Source organism: Arachis ipaensis, chromosome B08 (genome assembly GCF_000816755.2).
Source record: "Arachis ipaensis cultivar K30076 chromosome B08, Araip1.1, whole genome shotgun sequence".
Taxonomy (NCBI): domain Eukaryota; kingdom Viridiplantae; phylum Streptophyta; class Magnoliopsida; order Fabales; family Fabaceae; genus Arachis; species Arachis ipaensis.
In genome coordinates, this window is record NC_029792.2 from 125,167,546 (window position 1) to 125,190,067 (window position 22,522).

Consider the following 22,522-nt stretch of genomic DNA (forward strand, 5'->3'; position numbering starts at 1 on the left):
TTGGCTGCAAAAGAAAATATATATATATATATATATAATTAATTAATTAATTAATTAGTATATAATAAAAAAAATCAACCAAAACAAAATTTCAATTACCATTCCATGTTGGATTTTCTTGAAATCAAAGTGCTCCATGCAGTTCTTATAGAACCTTACTATGCTACGATATGAAGAATATTGACCGCCTTCTCCATGACCACCTTCTCCATGACGGTGGTATATTTTAGATAATTCTGGATGTATATTTTCTTTAAATGCCCATGGTGAAAAACAATTGTCAATATAATCAAAAACTTTATTTGGGAGTTTCCCATTTTGAAATATGAGCTAGTGGACCGTGTCCAAAAACTGGATTCTCCTGTGTATGCTCCAAAAAAACATTGAATTCATCCTCCACCTTATTGTTAAGGGAGTAATTTTTTTAAATTAAAACATGTTAGTTTAACCAAAAAAAACACACACAATTAGAAAAGGCAAAAAATTATACCCGTCACTATATTTTTTTTTGGAGGAAATTGAATCGATGATAATAAAGCTCTTCAACTTCAATAATGTGAGGCTTGTTACCCGTTCCAAAAGAAAGGTTAATAATATGGGAAATAATTGATCTCAGCGCCTTGACATCATCCAGTTGTTTGTCTTGAATGTAGTTAGTACTAACCCTACGGTTTTCCATATTGGACAAGATATCACGCAACTGCTTATCCCTGAAAAATCCAACTTTGATTGAATGGATACTCAATCTACCATGGTAGTCATTCTTCAAGAACATATTCTTCAATGTTGCAAAAATGAGCTGGAATATTTGTATAAGTTTGTCCCTGATATAGGACCACCAATCTATTATTGGTGGTAGATCCTTCAATTTATTTTCCATCCAAGTGCTTAAGTTGCCTTTATACTCGCCCGTGATTGTCCTTCTCTGTGGATATTTGGCCTTCTCTGTGGAATATCCCAGATAGTGCATTTGCAGACAATTACAGTGGTATGAATGACAGATATATTTGCCCTTCTCTGTGGAATATCCAGATAGTGCATTTGCAGACAATTACAGTGATATGAATGACAGATAACCTGTCTTTGGTACCATTGTTTTATAAAATCCATGTCCGCCTCGTGACTAAACTCATGAATCACCCACCGCCTTAAGGGACAAATGATTATCCTGACCAGCAAATCCAATATCTACTTTTTCAAATTCATCGTCTGTTGTCTAGATACTGATAATAAAACTGCCCAGCAGAAGCCATGGCTAAACCCTAAACAAAAATTTCAACAAAAAAATCTAATAACCAAGAATAATTAAATTAACACAATAAAAACAATATAGAAAAAGAAAAATAATAAAACCCAGCAAGAAGATCAATTAACACATCAACAATTAAATGATTAACAACTTAACAAATTAACTAATTATTAACAAATTAAGCCCATGGCAAGCAATAAGTGAATAACAAAGCATCGATCAGCAAGAACAACTAGGCAGCAGCAATAAGGTAATATCAACAATCCATAGCAAAAAAAATAATAATAACACCTAATACAACAGCAATTAAGTGGTTAACAACTTAACAAATTAACAAATAGCAAGAACAACGCAGCAACCAACAACACAGCAACCAGCAGCAAGAACTAGCAAGAACAACCAGACAATAGCAGAATAAAAAACTAATAAAAACACAGCAACCACAACACAGAAACCAAGCAACCACCACAACACAGCAGCCATCGACAGAAAGTGAAAGAACATAGGAAGGATCCAAGAGAGGACTACACCTACCAGAATCTGAGGCGCCAATGACGATGCTGGAACGCGACGGCCGGAACTGGAAGGCACGGCTGGAGGCGACGGCTGCAACTGGACGGCACAGCTGGAGGTGAGCACTGAGCACGACGTGAAGGTGACGGTGATGGCAGAGCTCGGCGGAATGGAAGTGAAATCGCGGCGACACGACTTCAAGCTCAGGGATAGGATGAATGGCGGAACGGAGGGATGGAAGAGGAGAAGAACCGCAGAAGTGAGGTGGCTCGCTGGGAGAAGATGAAGACGGCGGCGGATGGAGAAGAGGTGGACGGTGATGGGGAGTGAGAGCACCAATTGGGAGAGGGGATTCATTCAATTAGGGATTTTGGGTTTTTTATGTCTTTCATTTTTCCGTAACATCATGTCCTTCTACTAACTAAAATATACGGTTTAATTGTTGATATAAATATATATTAAAAATAAATTTAATAACATATATTTATAATAAAAATATTAGTGTTTGATTTTTATAGTTAATTTTAGTGTATAAATATTTTTTTGTAATATACAAAATCAATTCCTAAAAAAATTTTGATTGAACAATTTAATTTTTAATAAATTTTAATTATTAAATCAGTTTTTAATCATTTATTTTGTTAGATACATAAATTTATGTAAATTTTTTTAGATACATAAATTTACACGTTAAACTTTAGTAAAAAAAAATTACTCATCCAAGTTTTTTTTTTATTAAAGTTTATCTAAGTAGGCTCAATATCAACAAAAACTATTCTTATTAAAAGAGTATGATTACACGTGCAGCTTTTTCTTTTTTCTTCTCATGAGCGTCTTCTTCTTCGCTTTCTTCTTTTCACACTCGTTTACACACGGAGCGTCTTTGCTTTCTTCTTCGCGTTTCTCCTCCTCTTTCTTTTTCGCTTCCTTCTTCTTCGAGTATTTTCTCCCTATCGTCATTCTTTTGTTGTTGTTACTGCTGTATTTTTCTTTTTCTCTCCCTAGTGAAAAAGCAGTAGAAAGTAGGAAAGAAGAGTTTTAAATTGTGCATAAATGAACTGAAATTATATTTAGGATGAACCGAAAATTAAATTTAGAATGTAAACTCATTTCAAAACAAGCACAGAACAAAATAATTGACTCAAAAATGAACCGAATTATATTCATAAATAAATCGAAATTATATTCAGAATAAACTGAAAATTAAATTCAAAATGTAAACTCTTTTCAAAACAAGTACAGACTAAGTGCCCCTTTATTTAAATACAGGACAAAACAAAATTATTTACTAATTGCGACACACAAACTCAATTCGAAAACAAGCGTACAAACAAAAATTGAATCATGAACAAAAAATGAGAAAAGAAAAGAAAGAAGAGGAGGAGGAGGAGGAAGAGGTGGTGGTGGTGGTGGTGATAACTATAACGAAAGTGAAAAATAATAAAAAAGGAGGAGAAGAAAAAGAAGATGTAGCATCAGAGATGAAGAATAAGAAAAGAAGAATGCATGTGTGAATTTGAGTGCGAGGAAAGAAGAAGAAGAAGAAATACGTATGCCTGAATTTGAAACAAGCGCGGGAAAGAAGAAGAAGCGCGTTATATGCTAAAATTTATTTGGATGTGAAAAATAATTCAAAAAATTAGACAAATCAATAGTGTTGTCGTTATTTAATAAAAATATATCAACCCTAAAAATTTTTAAAATCTATATATCCATCCCATCGTAAAATTGAGAAGAACTATCCAATGTACGAATTGATTTACTTAACAGTATAAAAGTTTGATAACTTATTTGACGATTGAAATTTATTAAAAACTAAAATATTTAACTAAATTTTTTAAGGACTAATTTAAGATATTATTTTTATTTTAAGCTTTAACACAAAACTAGTTGGATTTTGGCTGAGTTCGACTAATTATTTTTTGGTTATTTTTTTATTCAATACTGGTTTTAAAAATGGCAATTATATATCCTTGTGGTTCGAACAGTCTTGTTTATCGATTTTTGGCTCAATAGATTGATTTAAACTGATTTTTATAACCATGATAAATAGATATATAGAAAATTAGATTATTTTTTAATAAATAACAAAAAAAATAAAAAATATCCTCTAAAATAACAATACTAGTAAAATAATAAAGTGATGTTTTAATTACTTTTAAATTTATAACATTTATTATTTGTGAGTTTTAATATCTTAATTCAAAGATAATTAATGGTGTAATTTTTTTTTAAATAACAATATAATTTTAGAGCAACCAAATCTCCAAAAAATAAGTACGAAAATAATCTTTGTGTAGTTTTATGTTTTTGTTTTATTGCATTTGATCTGATAGTTTCCTTTTCTATATATTATGATAACTTGGTAGGCGGTAAGGAGCAAGGGGAAATAAAAGTTGGAACACCAAAGAACCACATGAAATCACAATACACCCAGAATCATAAATTAAGACATAGTAGTATGATAGTATCAACAACTACTTTTATTTGTACATATTTCAAAAAATTGTAAATAGATAACTTAATGAGGAAAAGCAATAGTACCTTATGGTAGCACCTCCCTTGCCAATTATACCACCACAAGAACCATTTGGAACAATGAGTCTCACTTTTGTTTTTGGCTCAGGATCATTTTCATCCTCACTTTGAAGCTAATGACACAAGGTAAATAACTTTCAGGAAATTGTAATACATGTTTTTATTTTCTTCATTACCAATCAAATTGACATCATAAATTACCTCACTGAGCAACTTAGACAGAATAAGTTCAACAGCTCTTAGGATTTCATTTATCCAGATACCATGATAATCCTATCAGTAGTCCCAGGAAAGAATTCATGGTTGTGTGATAACTGGATTCGTGCCCCAGATTGTGACTGAAAATCAGTGATGGTTGAACCACCCTTTCCAATAACAGAACCAGCTGCAGAGTTTGATACAAGAAACCTAACATATGTTGGCTTCTCTGCAGAATCTGCAAGTGATCAACATAATGTCATATAATATAAAATAAATAAACAATTAAGACATTTACATATTTACAAATAAGAGTATAACTTTTGGATGCAACAAGACAGAATAACTATTGAACATAATTTTAAGCTTCAATTGACCAGATTCTATATATGAAACAACTTGCCTCATCTTATGAGGGAAAAAAAACAACAATTCTTCCCTTCAACTACCACTATGTACAAAATCATTGCAAAAAATTCAAAACTACTTCCCACTTGCATAATGAGAATAATAAAAGGAAACCAAATCTTCAATCAACGTTAGCCAAAATAATAACAACCAGGACCAAAATATCCGGTTTATTAAAGAAAAAGTTGAGCTAAAAATAAATGAATAAACCCAGAGAATTTTCGAACACTTATGTTAAGGGTATACAATACTGCCTAGTAAAAGTTAGTTCCAGTTGTGTGCTAAATCGGTAATGAGATGCCGAAAGTGACCTAACTAGATTCAAACCAAAAGAGATCCAAATTTGACCAAAATAGAGTATATTTGGGAAACCTTCATTAGCTCCCTCGAAATTTAAACTTAAATGAATGAAAACAAAATGAGCAAAGGAACAAAAAATAAATGAATAAACAAATAAATAAATAAGCTCTCCTAGTTTCTGCCATCAATAAAAGTTGGTAAGCAACAACATATTATCTTTCTATGCAACTGAATATAAGCATATCCACTGAAATCTAAAGACCAAAGCAGAGAGATAACAAATAAGTAAAACCCAAAATCACATCCACTCAAAACCTAAGAGAACATGATTAAATACTAATGTAAAAAATAAATTTCACTTATCTTATTGTTATTTGTCCATATTTTAAACGTATCGGTACATATAAATTTATCATCATTTGTTCATATTTTAAACGTATCGGTACATATAAATTTATCATCTTAATATCAAATACCAAAATAAAAAAGTCAAATTGGACATAGAACACACTTCTATCACCTCGCAGGTGCGAGAAACCATCCATATTGTGGTGCACATAGATTACAACAATCTAATTCCCGTTTAAAAATTCAATTCTCTTTTTATGAAGTTTTTTTTTTCTTTTTAAATTTGGGGAAAGCTTTAAGAAGGCATTTTATCCGCCAACAATTTGCCCAAAATATTTGACACATGCGCAAAAACACTTGGAAAAAAATAATATCAAAAGGGTAAAATAAAATAAACCATCATAAGTTGGATTGATTTAGAAGTTAATTTATTAATTTATTAAGTAAAATTTTTAAATTCTACTTTATACATGTAATAATTTATTAATTAAAGATAAATTCTTAAATAAAATTTTGAATATTAGTGTTTGCAATGCTAATTTTTTTTGGTGACTATTTGCAATGCTAATCTGAAAGTACAGTAAAAAACCACAAAAATAAATAAATGACAGAACTAATACCAAAATAAATAAATAAGAGAACCAAAGAAGGCCGTTTAGACAGTTTGCGGCGCGCATAAACGGTTACTACAAGAGAGACAGTAGACACGTCAGCGTAACTGTCATTGCCGTCTTCATAACCTTCTTTCTCCCGGGTCATGAAAAAGCACTCTGAGAATGAAACTAACAACCTCTCTGCCCCACTCTCACTTGAACTGAACTGAACTGAACTCCATGACGTAACAAACTCTCTCCTCTTGCTCTCTCTCTCGCTCGCTCTCTCTCAACAATGGGAGATGATAGCAGGTTGATCATGGAGGAAGACAAAGATTTCCACTCTCTTGACAATTCTTCGCCATCACTAATACCGTCTCTGACGATGCACTTCTCTTCGCTGATGATCGACGTTGAAGATCGCAGCAGTATCGTTGCCACAAAAACCTTTTCCTATAACAAGCTTCCTTCTGAACCATTCACCCTCTCCATTCTCAAATTGGACGGATCTTGCTTCCGTAATTCGTTTCCCTTCAACTTCTTGCTTACATTTTTCTTAATTGTGTGTGTGTTTGTGTGTGCGCGCGCGCCCCTGTGTGTGTGAGAGAGGAGAGGAGAGGAGAGGGGAGATGTATCTTTCTTATTTTCCTTTCTGTGATGAAGTATAAATAATGAAATGTTACTTTAACTTAGATAGTGTACTGGATCAATTGTTGAATTGACGTGAGATTTTGATTGAATCAGATGTTGAAGTTGCGAAAACGGCAACTGTTGCAGAACTCAATCGTGCGGTGGAGGCGGTTTTTAGTCACACACCTCAGAAATGGCCAGAGGAAATACCGTGGTGAGTGTGTTACGTTGTTGTTGTCAATTTGTCATTGATGTAAATGAATTTTAATAAAATAACTTACAATTTGCACGATGATATGTAATTTCACTAATTTGATTGGTTTTGAGGATATCTTTAGTTCTCATGTGTTACAATTTTTTAAATATGTTGAGACTTGAGAGTTGATATATTATTCTGATGTGAAGTATTATGTGATTTATGATGAATTCTGATATGACGATGATCATGATACTGGAATATTGTTGGAACAAGTCACTCTCTGATCTTCAATTATTCAATTAAACTAGATGTCAAGTGTAATTTCCAATATAATATCTTCTTTGAGCAGGTGGTGGTGTTATGGTGTAGTTAATTTACCAGATTGTCATAATCTGTTAGCTGATTTATTATATTTCATTGATTTTTGAATTTTAGGGCTCATGTTTGGGGGCAATTTTGCTTATGTTATGAAGGACGTAAGCTTGTCATTGAAACAACTTATCTTAGAGATTATGGCATCAAGGATGGTGACCAGGTTAGTGAATTTTAAGGCTTACAATTTCAGTGAGGGCAGCTGGAATAGAAACATGAACGGTTAATTTATAATCTATGTTATTGAAAAGAAGTTTGATTAAAGTTGTACGTGAATATCTCCATGATTTTATTCAATTCTGATACATTGTTACCCTACTATTAATCCATTCATCTCAATGTCTGTTGTACTTACTCCATTCCTCTTGAGTCTTGACTCATGATATCTATATATTTTGGTCTGTACAGCTTCGTTTCATTCGTCATGTACCTAATACTTGTTTTCAAAGAAAGAGGCTAAAGAAAAGAGTTGTCAATCTGAAAATAAAAAGGAGGTACGAAAGTTTTCAATCTATGCAAAGCATGATTCAGGACCAACAGAACTCTGTTTGCCACATTATACTAGTTTATATAGTCTTGGTCTTCACAATTGCCTATGTAAAAGTCTTTGATGGACACAGGGGACAGGGCTAACAATTAATAGTGAGGCGCACTCCCAAAGAAGTTGGTCTTGGTTGGACTCAAACAGATAAATCTATCTAAAATAAAGTTAATGAATCTGCTTTTGAGTAGGCGTAGAGATGAGAATTGTTTAACTTGTCATTGTATATAGAATATTAGTTTATCTACTATCTTAATAAACTCTATAAATTGGAAGGTATAGGTCATCCTCCAAAGCGAATAGATATCAACAGAAACTACGATGTGGAGGTGATGACGACATTGGTTTCGATGAAGGATATCTTGTTGGCAAGGAGAGATTAACGGGCTTTTTGGGAGGTTTGTTCTCATACAACCGGATGGCAGTTGCGGAAAGAGCAAGAACTGAAAGCAGGGTTTGCCCCTCATCCATTGCTGAAGGTATACTTGGCAGTTTTAGGAAGATTAGAAGGATGTTTAGCTTTTGTAGGAGGCAGCACTACTATCGTAGGCATACATGATTAGTATAGTGTGTAGAGAGAATGATTTTTACTCGCTTGTCTATGAACTACTAGTGTAAACATATTCTTTGATTTTGTTTATGTGACAGTCAGTGGTTGAGAGATGAGACAGAAATGTCTTCGACGGAGAAATTACCATGGCTTATTCTTTGCTCTGAATATCATATATGCTCATGTCATTATGCAACATCTTAGCATGATGAATTGTATCGCAGTGAATTTCAAGCTTCTGTGCATAGTGATGTATATGAATGGAGTTAGGGCTCTCAAAGAAAGAACTGCATATATGGTACGCACATTTTCTACTCTCCTTGGGTACAATATAGAGGAGTCTTACAATTAAGGAAGAAAATGGATTCATGATGAGATTTCTCGAATATTGCATGAGAAGAAGAAATTCATGCGATGTTTGGAGTTTGATTATTTTTTAGTAAATATTATTTTGCTTAATGACTGTTATTACAACATGTCCATGAGCGAGTAAATAAAGCCACCAAAATCAACCACCAGTATAAAATACATGTTGAAATATAAATACACATTGAAAATAAATTAAACCACATATGTAGTTATACACAAATACATTAATAGCTTATTTTAGTGACTGATTTTGGTGTAAGAATAACATTTTTATATTAGTTGTTAATTATAGATAATAAGTACTTCCTAGTTAGTTGCTTCTGTTAGTCAGAGAACACGTTTGTTAACCACTAACAACTTTTGGCGCCTTTTCTAATTGTATACTGTCTATAATATGTCATTGATTGATTGATTATATCATCTTTTTTCCCTGTATTACATTATTATACTGATACCAATGTTAAATGGATTGATCCATCATAAATCTTTTTTCTTTCTCTGTAGCAGTAGTGCAACAGCAATCTATTTAATTTAACTATTTAAGCAGTCCACAGCCTACACACCTACATTCAAATTTTATTTTTCATCTCTTAAATGGGTTAAGCCGAGCTAACGCTGAAATTAGTATCCACAAAGTCGTAAAATTGGTAATTAGTTGATTTTTATCGATGCGAAAGAACTCGATCATCATCTGTGGTGAAAGATATCTAGACCCTAATACCCCAAAAAGGAAAGAGGGAAAAAAAAAAGAGGAGCTAAAACTGGTTGGATTTAAACCTCCCCAAGTCCCACTAACTTTTCATGTGTGCTGTGTGTAAATGCTAGCAATTAGAATTGTATGCAATAATAATTATCTATCCACAAAATCAAAAATGTAATTCAAGATCCTCAATCTATGATGAGATAATCCACAAGGGACTTCAGTTCTTGTTCTTAAACTGAACAGATAAACCAATCTTTTTTTGACATATTATTACATATATAAATCTCAAACAGAAAAAAGTTACAATATTTTCAACTCTTTTCTCGTGAGTACATTGAATCAAAAGAGAAGGCTTAATCAAACAGTGGGAAGAACCTTCTTTACAATTTCTTGGCTAAGAGCAGTTATCTGAGAATCAAGAGATTTGATGGTTTCTTCCTTCTGCTGCTCCAAACTGGCCAGAGCCTCTTGAAGCTCAACCTCCACCTTCTTCCTCCCTTCTGCAATCTTCTGCTCCACCTCGGCTTGCGTCTCCTTCTTCATCTGATTCAACGCCGCCGATATCTCAGCCCTCGCTGCCTTCATCACGGCCACGGCCTGCTCCTCCAGTTGTTTCACCTCCTCTGACGTGTCCTTCACGCCGCTCAGCTTCTCCCTAATGGCGGCATCCCTCTCGTCCATGAATTTCCCCAGAGGAGTGAAGTACACCTTGTCTAGCGCCACCATGAGGAGCAAGAACTCAACCATGATGATTGGAAGGGTCAGGTTGAAGTCAAAGAGCGCCGCCTTCTCGATCTCCGCCGCGAGCGACGGAGGCGCGAGCGCTAGAGATGTGGCTGCCAGTACGGAGAGGGATTTTAGGGTTTGATTAGTGTTTGGGATTGGGATTTGGAGGGAGAGGTTCTTGAGGAGGGGTAATTGGACTCTTGGGAGAGTAATGTGATTGCTAATGGGGAGCTTTTGTGATGGTGCCGGGGAAGGGGAAGTGGTGGAGGTTCTGATCAAGGATCTTGAGGAAGCCATAATCATGTTTGCCATGGCGGAATTGAATTGAGTTTACAGTTGAAATGAATTGAATTGAATTGAAATTTTAGGACTGGGGAGTGGTTGTGTGTGAGTGGCGGACTGAGTGATGGACAGGAGAGAAAAGGAGGATAGGGCAGAAGAGTATACGTGGAATATTTGCCACACAAATTGATGAGGTTTGTGTGATTGTGGCTCTCCAATGGCTGATGATGGAAATCTGGATATTGGACACTGAGTCACTGACGTACTGGTTTGAAAGGTTTGTATATTTTTGGTCTGTGCTTGGTACATAGTAACTAGGCCTAGTCCAACTTCAGCATCCACAGTTCACTCTGTCTAACTAGGCCCAAATATTCTGAATCCCATTGTATGTTCAAAACAAACATGTACAAAACCACAAAAAAAAAGACAACCAGAAAACCTATAGGCTTATTTTTTCTGTGACATACCTATAGTCTATTTAAACAAGAACAACCGATTGACCAAAACAAAAAAAAAAGGGAAAAATAAAAATCCTTCTCAGGTGATTAGCCCATCAACCATTTATATGTGCCTTTTACGTTTTACACAATTGTGAACCGCGCTTCGCCACCTTTCAGGTATTTTCGTTCATTTGGTCTTGTTTTATCTCATACCATGAAATTTGGTAAAATATAAGTTTAGACCAAGTCAAGACCCCAAAAATATATTTTTGGACCAAGTCCAAAAACAAAAAATAGAAATTTCCCCCTAAAAAATAAAAAATAGTGAATTACACAAAATAAAAAATATAAAAGAATAAAAGTACATTATTTGACTAATTAACATTTTCCAACATCAATTTTTTAAAAAAAAATTGTTAATGAAATGATAGGAGGACAAATATAATTAATTTATAATTTTTTAAACACTAATTTTATTAAAAAAAAATTTGTAGGAATGAATTTAAAAAATATCTTATCTTTCAGACATTAATTTGATTATCAACCCATATTTTTTTCTAATTTTTATGAAGACTGACGGTTGGCTTCTAGGTCAATAAGGGCTGCTGAATTATGTAGTTCTTTTTATTGATTATTGAATTATGGAGTTGCTGACTTCTTGTAATTTGGTATTAACAAAAAATATGGAAAAAGAAGTGTAAACGTGTTCTGACTTCTGAGTGACTTCTACTTATGCCGTCTAAGTGAGCAAGTAGCACAAAAAAGTTAGAGCTTGGAATTCAATGGATATTCTTAACTCCATGATTATCGTTGCATACTTATTACTTGTTTCCTCTGTCACAGTTTCCATGGCAGTCAATGATTCAATAGGTGTGTCCAAGTCTATCAGTGATGATGGCAATGGCAAAACCATAGTGTCCAAAGATGGAGTATTTGAGCTTGGCTTCTTCAGCCCCGGCAGTTCAATGAAGCGTTACCTGGGGATTTGGTACAAGAAAATTTCCATGTATAGTGTTGTTTGGGTTGCCAATAGGGACAAACCCATCGATTTTGTCTCAGCTGGAATATTAACATTGGACATCACTGGGAATCTTATCCTTACCCAAAATGATTCTGTTGTTTGGAGCACAAACTCTCAAAGACAAGCACAGAATCCAGTGGCACAGCTCATGGACAGCGGCAATCTTGTGGTATGGAATCATGGGGGTCCAAACTCACAAGATATTTTGTGGCAAAGCTTTGACTATCCGTCAGATACGATACTGCCAGGAATGAAGGTGGGATGGGACCTCAAACGAGGTCTCGAATGGCGAATAACATCTTGGAAGAGTCCAAATGATCCAGCTCCTGGAGATTTCTCATGGGGTTTAGTGCTCAACGAATATCCTGACTTTTATATGAAAGGACGAACAACGCTCAACCGGTTTGGACCATGGAATGGCATTTATTTCAGTGGCTTCCGAGATCAAAATCCAAGCTCTGTTTATGAATTCACATATGTCACTAGCTATGATGCCAAGTTTCCCTCCAATAAGGATGAGATTTATTACACGTATACTTTAAAGAATACTTCTATCTTGTCGAGAGTCCACCTAGACCAAACTGGTGGCTTTAATTTCTATATTTGGGCAGAAGAAGATCAGCAATATTGGGAGCTCTATGAGATGTACTCATCCAGAGACCAGTGTGATGATTATGGCGTTTGTGGGTCAAACTCAAAATGCTTAATTGATGAATCACCAATGTGCCAATGTTTAGAAGGTTTCAGTCCCAAGTCACCACAAGAATGGGACATGAGGGGTTGGACAAAAGGATGTGTCCGGACTAAACCCTTAACCTGCAATGACATTTCCATCAATGACATTTTTGTCAAATTTGCAGACTTGAAAGTTCCAGATACTACACATACATGGTTGGATGAGAATATGGGTCTAGATGAATGCAGAGCAAGGTGCTTGAATAACTGCTCTTGTATGGCCTTTAGTAACTCTGATATAAGAGGATCATGTAGTGGTTGTGTTTTATGGTTTGGTGATCTTATTGACATGAGACAGTTCGATACTAAACAAACTCGTGAGCAAGATCTATATATTCGTATGGCTAACGCTGAGTCTCAAAGTGGGAGCAAGATGAACATAAGAACTATAGTTGCTATAACTATTCCAACATTATGTGGGGTGCTTTTACTCTCTGTTTATGTTGTCTACAGAATCCGAAGGAACCTTGTTGGTAAATCATTCTCTCTCTCTTTCCCACCTACACCATGACATTAATTTCTATATTTTTCTAAAAAATGCTATTTTTTTCCCTTATAATATTACTTTTACACTTTTAGAGAAGTCAATGGTCGGAGATAACATTGAAAAACATGTAGAGGATCTCCCGTTGTTTGCTCTGCCGACAATTAGTATGGCCACTAGCAACTTCTGGATAGAGAATAAGATTGGACAAGGGGGTTTTGGACCTGTATATAAGGTATGTCAACATTTTAGAGTTATAACCATAGTATAATCCAGTAATGGGTACTAATATTATGAGCATCATCTAATGTTTCTACTAAAATGAATGCGAGTGTTTAGGGAAAATTATCAGATGGGCGACAAATTGCTGTAAAGAGACTTTCAAGGAGCTCTGGACAAGGAGTGACCGAGTTCATAAATGAAGTAAAACTTATTGCTAAACTTCAGCATAGAAATCTTGTAAGGCTTCTTGGTTGTTGCATTCAAGGACAAGAGAAGCTACTAATTTATGAATACATGGCTAATGGTAGCTTAGACTCCTTCATTTTTGGTATGATATATCAAGACTATGGTTAGAATGCAATAATGCTTTATGAGTTCGACTATATAGTCAGTAGCTTACTAAACTTGAATATTCAATTATCAATAGATCACACCAAAGGAAAATTGCTGAGTTGGCCTCATCGCTTCCACATTATTCTTGGAATTGGTAGGGGGCTTCTATATCTTCATCAAGATTCCCGATTAAGGATAATTCATAGAGATCTCAAAGCAAGTAATGTTTTACTTGATGATAAGTTGAATCCAAAAATATCTGATTTTGGAATGGCTAAAGCTTTTGGAGGAGATCAAACTGAAGGAAACACAAATAGAGTAGTTGGAACTTAGTAAGTATCTCAATTCGTAATATCATTTATTTTCTAATATACTGTGTGTGGTGATTATTTTTTACAATAATAAATTTTTACAGTGGATATATGGCACCAGAATATGCAGTTGATGGATTATTTTCTATAAAATCCGATGTCTTTAGCTTTGGCATTTTATTGTTAGAGATTATATGTGGAAGCAAGAACAGAGCTCTTTCTTATGCAAACAACACATATAACCTCGTTGGTTATGTAAGGACTTAATATTGTCTTGTTTATCTATCTTAAATCAAGTTGAATGTTTGTTCACTTTCTGTACTTCTTTCATGATTCAGGCATGGACACTTTGGAAGGAGGGCAAGGCGTTGCAATTAATTGACTCCAACATTAAGGATTCATGCATTGACTCAGAAGTATTGCGTTGCATCCAAGTTAGTCTAGTTTGTGTGCAACATTACCCAGAGGATAGGCCTACCATGACATCAGTGATTCGGATGTTGGACAGTGAGATGGAATTGGTTGATCCTAAAGAGCCTGGTTTCTTTCCAAGGAAGGTTTCCAATGAAGTCACAAATCAAAATGAAATAAGCTTAAACAATGAGATAAGTGTGACCTCTTTAGATGGACGTTGAAAACTATATACCATTCATTGAGTCAATGCATTTACTACACTGCTGCAGTGTTAGTTCATTCGCTGCTACAACAGGATTGTGTTCTGAGACTAAAAATAACTGTTACATACTTTGGCAATATATATATATATATATTTAGGGTGATGGTTTCAGTGGCTAAGAGAAGGGGGGTTGAATCTTAGCCCCCTTTTTGTTGCTTAATACTTGCTGAACTCAGAGGAGACTTTTCAGTTTTGGCTCGTCTCTGGATACGAGACTTTTTGTTTTTGCTCGTCACTTGCCACGAGATAGTCCTTTCTTGATCATCACTCTTCATCAATCCGAGCGCTTCGTCCTTGGCTTGCTCTCCAAGATGGAATTCTGGCCCTTGATGCTTCATGATGATGATGACTTCATCTGCTTCAATCTCTGCCTTCAACCATCACTTCGCCACTCTAGCTACTCCCTGTGGTGGTTGAGTAGAATCAAAGACAAGCCATGCTTCAAGAATCTCCCTTGCTGGCCGAATCTTTACCTTCCATTTTTGAGCATGAGAGGCTCAAGATACATCATCAAATCTTAACCAAATATAGTGAATATCTCAGCCACAACTCATTTTTATTTTAGTATGTTTTCTTGCCATCATTAGCTTGATGGTCTTGATGCATGCAACTTTATTTCGGTAGCTCCATGTAGCTTCCATGGCTTCCTTTATTTTCTGGATATTGACCGAAAAGAAGAGAGAGAGATGAGAGAAAATAAACAACTTGAAACAAAAGCAATTCAAATGTAATAAACCAATTAGTTGGTGAAAGTTGCTTTTACTTCCCTAGCTTAGAGTGGCGTGTAGTCATTACACCCATCAATCAATTCAGCTGAACTTTTCTCTCTCATGTTCCCCATGCATTAATTAACAATGTAATAGATTTTGAAATCCATCACATGGTTAAAGGCTTGGTTCCGTTGGAAGTACTTTGCTTTCATTTTTCCTTGGTTTCGGACCAAGTTTGGAACCATACATCACAAATAAAATTTGGGCTTATAACATTGAAATTAAAATTGGCCCATTTGGTTAACATTTGCTTTCTTGATGAGATTTGTTTCGGATCAAGCATAGAAGGTTCTCATCAAAAAATTAATCATGGGCTTGGTTGCAATCAACATTAAGCTTGGCCCAACAATATAAAATTTCAGCCACTTAGTATAAAAACATGCAACAAGGTTGGTTATTGGGCTTAAGCCAGAAACTCATTTTTCAGCCCAATATTAAAACCTGTAACAAAAATTATTTAATCAAATCAGATTATTAATTTTTGCAGTTAATTATTTTAAATAATGTTTAGTCATCACAAATATTAATTAAGAGTTTTCCAAACTCATCAATCTCCCCCTTGATGACAAACATTATTAAAATTGAAATGGGAAAAAATTTAGTAAAGGATACTCCCTTTGTAGATTGAGTTTTCTCCCCCTTTCAAAATGTCACATTGCTCCCCCTTGATGTGTGCTTATGTTACCAAGGGAAGCATTCATCAAGCTTCAAGTAACTATGTTATTTAGCATATTTTATGATGCTAAATGCTTGATTTATGAGCAGTTTTAATTGATAATCAAAACTCATTTGATATCATAACTGATTTACTGCTCAACCTATTTCAAAAAATTTTCAAATCCTTTCCTGTTAAAGATATCAGAGCAACACAACATGATGGAAAAGTATTTGAAGTACACATGATCAAAACAAGGCAGTTTTAATGTATTACACAATTTGAAGGAACTGCCAAAAATAAGTTTTCCAAACAACAAGTTTTATCAATGATGAATCAACTGCCAGGCATCAAAAAATAAATCAAACATCATTATAAACCAAGTGCAGTTCAAGCAACAGCCATAGTGAGTGCAACAACAACATGCATTCTTTGAACAAGGGTGATCATGAATTTTCATTTTGAAAATTTCAACCCCTGTTCCCCTGTTTTTCAGCCCCTGTTTTCGTTCCAATTTCAATTTTGGAACCTTAGATTCCTCCCCCTTTTGTCATCATGGGGGCACCTGCACAAAACATTGTTATAGAAAACAGAATATGCCATATAACATTTCAAAACATAACCAAACGGTGTCATCAAAGTATCACCTAGGTAGCTATTGTCAATTGCAACCCTAACAAAAAACAAAAGAGCTAATTGAGCCAAATTGTGCCAATATCAAATAGTAACCAGAGAGTTAATCATAAAAAAGATTAAAGTCAGGTTCCTCCTCGGCGCCATCACTGCCAGCTTCTTTTCCAAGACTTTCCAACATTAGACTGACCCTCTCTTGGCATTTCTTCCATGCCAATTCACTCTCATAAGCAAGTTTGCGGGCAGACTTGTGAAATTGAACCATGAGATCGGACATATTGGTGAATTCTGTGAGAATTTCTCTGATGGAACCAGTTGTCTTTGAGGATTCTGGGCGGCCTTCAAAGTCATCATCAGATGCTATTGATTTCTTTCCCCTTTTTGCAGTTTCGCCTGCTCTGATCATGGAAACCCGGTTCTCTACATCCTCATTGGTTAAATCTACTTTAAAGTACTCAAAAATGCATGTAAGAAACATTCCATAAGGTAGATTGGCATTTTTTGTACTTTTCACAGACTCCCACATGTGACGAATCATAATATAGCTAAATGAAATAGGAGTTGAAGTAACTAAAGCAAATATTATGAGACAATCAGATACAGTTACCCTGTTGTGAGAACCACTTTGAGGAGTGAGAATGTGAGTTATGATGCGGTGCAGCAGAGAGTTAGTTGGACCCAAAGCCTTATGAGTCAGAACAGTTCCATCTAGGCTAGACAAATTTTCACAGATTTGATGAATCACTTGCTTGTATGTAACTCCTACATGTGAGTCCCATTTATCACTCATATAAACCTTTGGCCCTTCATCAATGTATCCAAGGGCAGAAGAGATAGTTTCAGAATCCAGGATGATTTGAACCCGTTTCACATAAGAGTGAAGGCTACCATCAATAAACCTTAGGTTTGCATAGAACTGTCTGACCAGCCCTGGGTACACCATTTTATGAATATGAAGCAGAGGTAACCATTTTAGACCTTCAAACATGGGTTGTAAATCAATTCCTTTGGAGGCCAGGGATTTAAGATTCACAAGGTAAGAGAGACACAAATGCCATTTCTCCAGGATTTCATTGTGGAATTCAAAAGCAGCACACGTAGAGAACCTGGAAGGATCGAAATGTGAGTGTTGTTTGGGAAACTTGTTCTTGAACTCCATTGACCCAAGGTTCGCGGGTTCTCTGGTCTCATGGAACTCGAAACCCTTCGTCTTCTTGGAACTCTTTCCGGATGCATGTGGAGAGGTTCTTTTCGGCGATGATGGAGAAGGTGAGGTATGAGACTCCTCTACTTCCTCTTCAATGCTGGGCTCCTTCGCCTTCTCGCTCTTCCTTCTTCCAGAAGATTTTTGAGCAATAACTTTGCGCCTCATAGTCTCAGTTCTCTTGGAGGGGGGTGAAAGAGAAGAGGAGGAAGTGGAATGGATGTGAATGTGGGTATGTGATTGGGGTGTAGAAGGTTTTTGAGATTGGCAAATTCTCTCACTCTTCCTTGGGGCTGTTTTCTTTTTCATAATGAAGAAGATCAATGGAGATGGAAGTTGGAGAGGAAAAGGTGGCCGAATAGTGAGGTGAGTGATGAGAGGTTAGAGAAGCATTAAATGCTTAATTGGAAAGAGAATGAGAGAAGTTATTACCCATTAAGAGAGCGGTTATTATCCAAGGAGTGTTTCAAAAACTGAAAAGAGGTTTCCCTAAATCAAGGGATTAGTTGGAGGGAAAGATTTGATTTGACAACATGCTTCTTCCAACAAGATTTGATGAGACAACCAAAGGATTTTGTTGATTTAATTTTTCAAAAGAAATGAAACTAACAAAACTGTCATGGTGGGGTCAAGGAATTTTGGTGGGGCCCATAAAATTTGAATTCTGCGTTGCCTCCCACTTGACCACAGCTCTTCCATTATGCTATTTATTGTTTCTCGTCCAAACCTACGAGCAAAAACTGACCAGAGTCAAATATTCACAAATTTTCAATGAAACTTAAATCAAACATTCCCAAACTTTTTCTCAAGCTACAGAATCTGTCTTCACATAGGGGTTTTGTAAAAATGTCAGCAATTTGATCTTCAGATTTTACAAATTGAATATCAATAGTACCCTTTTGCACATGTTCCCTAATAAAATGATATTTTATCTCAATGTGCTTTGTTCTTGAATGCAAAACAGGATTTTTTGAAATATTTATTGCACTCATATTATCACAAAATAGGGGTATACTATTGATTTTTAATTTGTAATCTTCTAATTGTGTTTTTAACCAAATTAATTGAGTGCAACATGCAGATGCGGAAATGTATTCTACTTCAGCGGTGGATAAAGCCACTGTGGTTCACAAGTTCCCTTAATGTATCTAATGATGCGTTTAACAGCCGTAAGATGGGATTCTTTTGGGTGAGATTGAAATCTTGAACATACACCCACACTTTGAACAATATCCGGTCTAGAGGAGGTAAGGTACATGAGTGAACCTATCATTCCTCTATACCTTGTTTCATCCACATCTTGACCATCATCATCCTTTTCAAGTTTTGTGTTGGGATGCATTGGTGTACTCATTGCTTTGGAATTTTCTAGGCCAAACTTTTTGATAAGTTCTTTTGCATACTTTCCTTGGTAAATAAAAGTACCACTAGGAGTTTGTTTAATTTGGAGGCCAAGAAAGAAAGTAAGCTCTCCCATTAAACTCATTTCAAACTCACTAGTCATGAGTTTTCCAAACTCTTCACACAAGGAAATGTTGGCCGATCCAAATACAATGTCATCAACATAAACTTGAACAAGGAGTATATCATCATTAGATGCTTTAATGAATAAAGTAGTGTCGGTGGTACCCCTTTGGAATTTATTTTCCAACAAGAAGGCACTAAGCCTTTCATACCAAGCCCTTGGAGCTTGTCTAAGACCATAAAGAGCCTTAGTTAATTTGAAAACATGATTTGGAAACTCTTCATGTTCAAAACCAGGGGGTTGTGCCACATACACTTCTCTATCAATAAAGCTATTAAGAAAAGCACACTTAACATCCATTTGAAACATTTTGAAACCTTTATGGGCAGCATAGGCAAGAAGCAACCGAATTGCTTCCATTCTAGCTACCGGAGCAAAAGACTCATCAAAATCTATACCCTCTTCTTGATCGTAACCTTGGGCCACTAATCTAGCCTTGTTACGAACAACTTGTCCCCTCTAACCAAATTTCTTTTGACTAGCTTAGAAATTTGATACATGCTAGCATGTCCCAACTTTCTATGCCAAAGCCATTTTTCAGATTCATAAGATGTGAAGCATGTTACATTTTGTTCCTTTAAATCTTCAAGAGTTAATCCATACACATTGTTACATCTTTTAGCTTCAAGAAGAACATTCCCAGTTTTTTCACACACAACTAAACAAACAAATTTCTTAAAGATAACTTCAAAACCCAAATCATAAAGTTGACTAACACTAAGCAAATTATGTTTCAAGCCATGTACAAGGAGAACATCATTTATACAAGAAGAAAAGTTTTTACCAACTTTTCCAACAGCCACAATTTTTCCTTTTGCATCATCACCGAAAGTGACAAGTCCTCCATCATAGTTATCAAGCTTTATGAAGAAGGTTGCCTTTCCGGTCATATGCCTAGAGCATCCGCTGTCCATATACCACACATTTTCCTTCCTTTTAGATGCTAGGCACACCTACAAAACAATGCTTAAGTAACCTTAGGTATCCAAATCTTTTTGGATCCTTTTACGTTAAACCATCTTCTATATCCTAAGCCATTGTAATAAAAAACAATTTTATAAACCTTGTCACCAATCATTCTTTCACCGAAAAAGCATTGAATGGAAAAGTGTCCATTCCGATTGCATAGTCTACAAAACCTTGGAGTTGCATTTTTGTTAAAGTAGGTGGGATCTTGAAATCTTGTGTCATTAGAAGATGAAGCAATATTTTCAAAATGTGAATTTTCAGATTTATAAAACCCCAACCCAGCCTTATCATAAAGAGGTTTTTGACTAGCCAAGATGTGATTTAAACTTTCGGAACTTTGTGTAAACTTGGCCAAGTCTTCCTTAAGTCTTTTAACCTCTTTAAGCAACTCTTCATTTTGCTTAAAACAGTCCACATATGCAAGAACACAATGGTTACTTTCACAGCTCCTAACTTGGGCTCTTAACTGCTTATTTTCTTCAATAAGATCACAAGCAGTTTCGGCCTCTCTCACTTTTTCTTTTAGAAAACTGTTTTCGGCCTTAAGAATGGTAATTTGCTGTTCAAGTTCTTGATTTTCTAGCAGAAAACATCTTATTTTTTCAGAAAGGTGGTCTATCATAAGATGAAGATCTTCAGTGTTAGGGTTATGAAAGACTACCTGATCTATGTGATCTGCCATGAGACATATTTGTGACTTGGTCTCGGTTTCTTCATCATCATCATCAGAGTCATTCTCCAAGTCTTCCCATGTGGCCATCAGTCCTTTCTTCTTTCCTCTTTTCGGCTTTTCCTCCTTCTTCAGCTTGGGACAATCAGATTTGAAATGCCCAATTTCCTTGCAATTATAGCAAGTTACCTTGCTAAGGTCTTTCTTTACTCTCCTTGTGCTGCTGCCTTTGCCTTTGAGCTTAGCCATTTTCCTGAATTTTTTTGCAAATAAAACAAACTCATTTTTAGAAGAGTTATCACTGGATTCATCATCCAGAGGGTTAGTCACAGAAGAAAATGCAATTCCTTTCTTTTTTGTATCCTTTTTCAAATAGGTATTTTCAAAAGCAAGAAGATTTCCTCTCAAATTATCAAGTGTCATGGAGTCTAAGCTACTGCTCTCAGAAATAATTAAAGCTTTAGTTTCTCACTCTTTTGTGAGACATCTCAACACTCTTCTCACTAGCACAGAATTGGAATGTGTAATTCCCAGAGCATCTAAGCCAACAATGATAGCATTGAACCGTTCGAACAGTTCATCAATGGACTCTCCTTCCTTCATTGCAAACGTTTCATACTCTCTGTTTAGCATATCTGCCCGAGTCTTCTTGACAATGGTGGTTCCTTCATGGGTGATTTGCAATTTATCCTAGATTCCCTTTGCCGTTGTGCATCTTGATACCCGTCGGTACTCCTCGAAGCTTATAGCACAGTTGAGCAGATTTATTGCTTTGGCATTTAACTCTATCTTCTTCCTATCTTCTTCTGTCCATCTTGCTTCTGGTTTGAGAGAAACAACTCCTTCAGCACTTGTGACAGTCGGATATTGTGGTCCTTCCAAGATGATTTTCCATAGTATGTAATCCACTGCTTGTACAAATATCTTCATCCTCTTCTTCCAATAGGTGTAATTCTTCCCATTGAAAAGAGGGGGTCTATTGCTTGATTGACCTTCAGTTAGATTATATGACACCACATTTGCGCCACTGTTTTCTGCCATGAGGATCTTTACTCCAAGCTGCAAAGCTTGATCTCTTTGAGACCAAGCTCTAATACCAATTGATGGTTTCAGTGGCTAAGAGAAGGGGGGGTTGAATCTTAGCCCCCTTTTTGTTGCTTAATACTTGCTGAACTCAGAGGAGACTTTTCAGTTTTGGCTCGTCTCTGGATACGAGACTTTTTGTTTTTGCTCGTCACTTGCCACGAGACTTTTTGTTTTGTCTCGTCACTTGGCACGAGACATTTTAGTTTTTGCTCCTGTGCAGTAGAAAACAGAAATGGAGAGAAGAAAGATTACACCCAGATATATCCTGG

At 35.6% G+C, this 22,522-nt stretch overlaps 4 protein-coding genes and 1 pseudogene across 9 annotated transcripts; 2 read left to right on the plus strand and 3 right to left on the minus strand.

Annotated features, from left to right (window-relative positions):
• On the minus strand, positions 476-2,172 carry LOC107614464. Of its 2 annotated transcripts, none has more exons than XM_016316666.2 (2): positions 1,784-2,172; positions 476-1,168 (listed from the first exon to the last, which is right to left on the minus strand). In XM_016316666.2, exons 1-2 carry the CDS (start codon positions 2,117-2,119, stop codon positions 1,130-1,132), a joined length of 375 nt encoding a protein of 124 aa, XP_016172152.1. In that variant the 5' UTR covers positions 2,120-2,172; the 3' UTR covers positions 476-1,129. The 2 variants fall into 2 exon arrangements, with proteins under 2 accessions (XP_016172152.1, XP_016172151.1); XM_016316665.2 differs by having other exon boundaries at positions 476-1,262.
• On the minus strand, positions 4,153-4,746 carry LOC107611853 (annotated as a pseudogene).
• Positions 6,240-9,769, plus strand: LOC107612698. Of its 4 annotated transcripts, none has more exons than XM_021110052.1 (6): positions 6,240-6,665; positions 6,892-6,991; positions 7,412-7,511; positions 7,757-7,842; positions 8,172-8,368; positions 8,664-9,769. In XM_021110052.1, the coding sequence occupies exons 1-6, from the start codon at positions 6,443-6,445 to the stop codon at positions 8,789-8,791; spliced, it is 834 nt and encodes a 277-aa protein (XP_020965711.1). In that variant the 5' UTR covers positions 6,240-6,442; the 3' UTR covers positions 8,792-9,769. The 4 variants fall into 4 exon arrangements, with proteins under 4 accessions (XP_020965711.1, XP_020965710.1, XP_016169888.2 ...); XM_021110051.1 differs by having other exon boundaries at positions 6,241-6,665; positions 8,166-8,368; XM_021110053.1 differs by having other exon boundaries at positions 6,258-6,665; positions 8,166-8,368; positions 8,538-8,799.
• LOC107612697 (ATP synthase subunit b', chloroplastic) lies at positions 9,682-10,765 on the minus strand. The gene has a single exon (XM_016314401.2). The coding sequence runs from the start codon at positions 10,547-10,549 to the stop codon at positions 9,869-9,871; it is 681 nt and encodes a 226-aa protein (XP_016169887.1). The 5' UTR covers positions 10,550-10,765; the 3' UTR covers positions 9,682-9,868.
• On the plus strand, positions 11,618-14,848 carry LOC107612695 (G-type lectin S-receptor-like serine/threonine-protein kinase At4g27290). 2 transcript variants are annotated; one of them, XM_016314397.2, is made up of 6 exons: positions 11,620-13,188; positions 13,295-13,434; positions 13,539-13,749; positions 13,849-14,086; positions 14,170-14,320; positions 14,404-14,848. In XM_016314397.2, the coding sequence occupies exons 1-6, from the start codon at positions 11,742-11,744 to the stop codon at positions 14,698-14,700; spliced, it is 2,484 nt and encodes an 827-aa protein (XP_016169883.1). In that variant the 5' UTR covers positions 11,620-11,741; the 3' UTR covers positions 14,701-14,848. The 2 variants fall into 2 exon arrangements, with proteins under 2 accessions (XP_016169884.1, XP_016169883.1); XM_016314398.2 differs by lacking the exon at positions 14,170-14,320 and having other exon boundaries at positions 11,618-13,188; positions 14,404-14,543.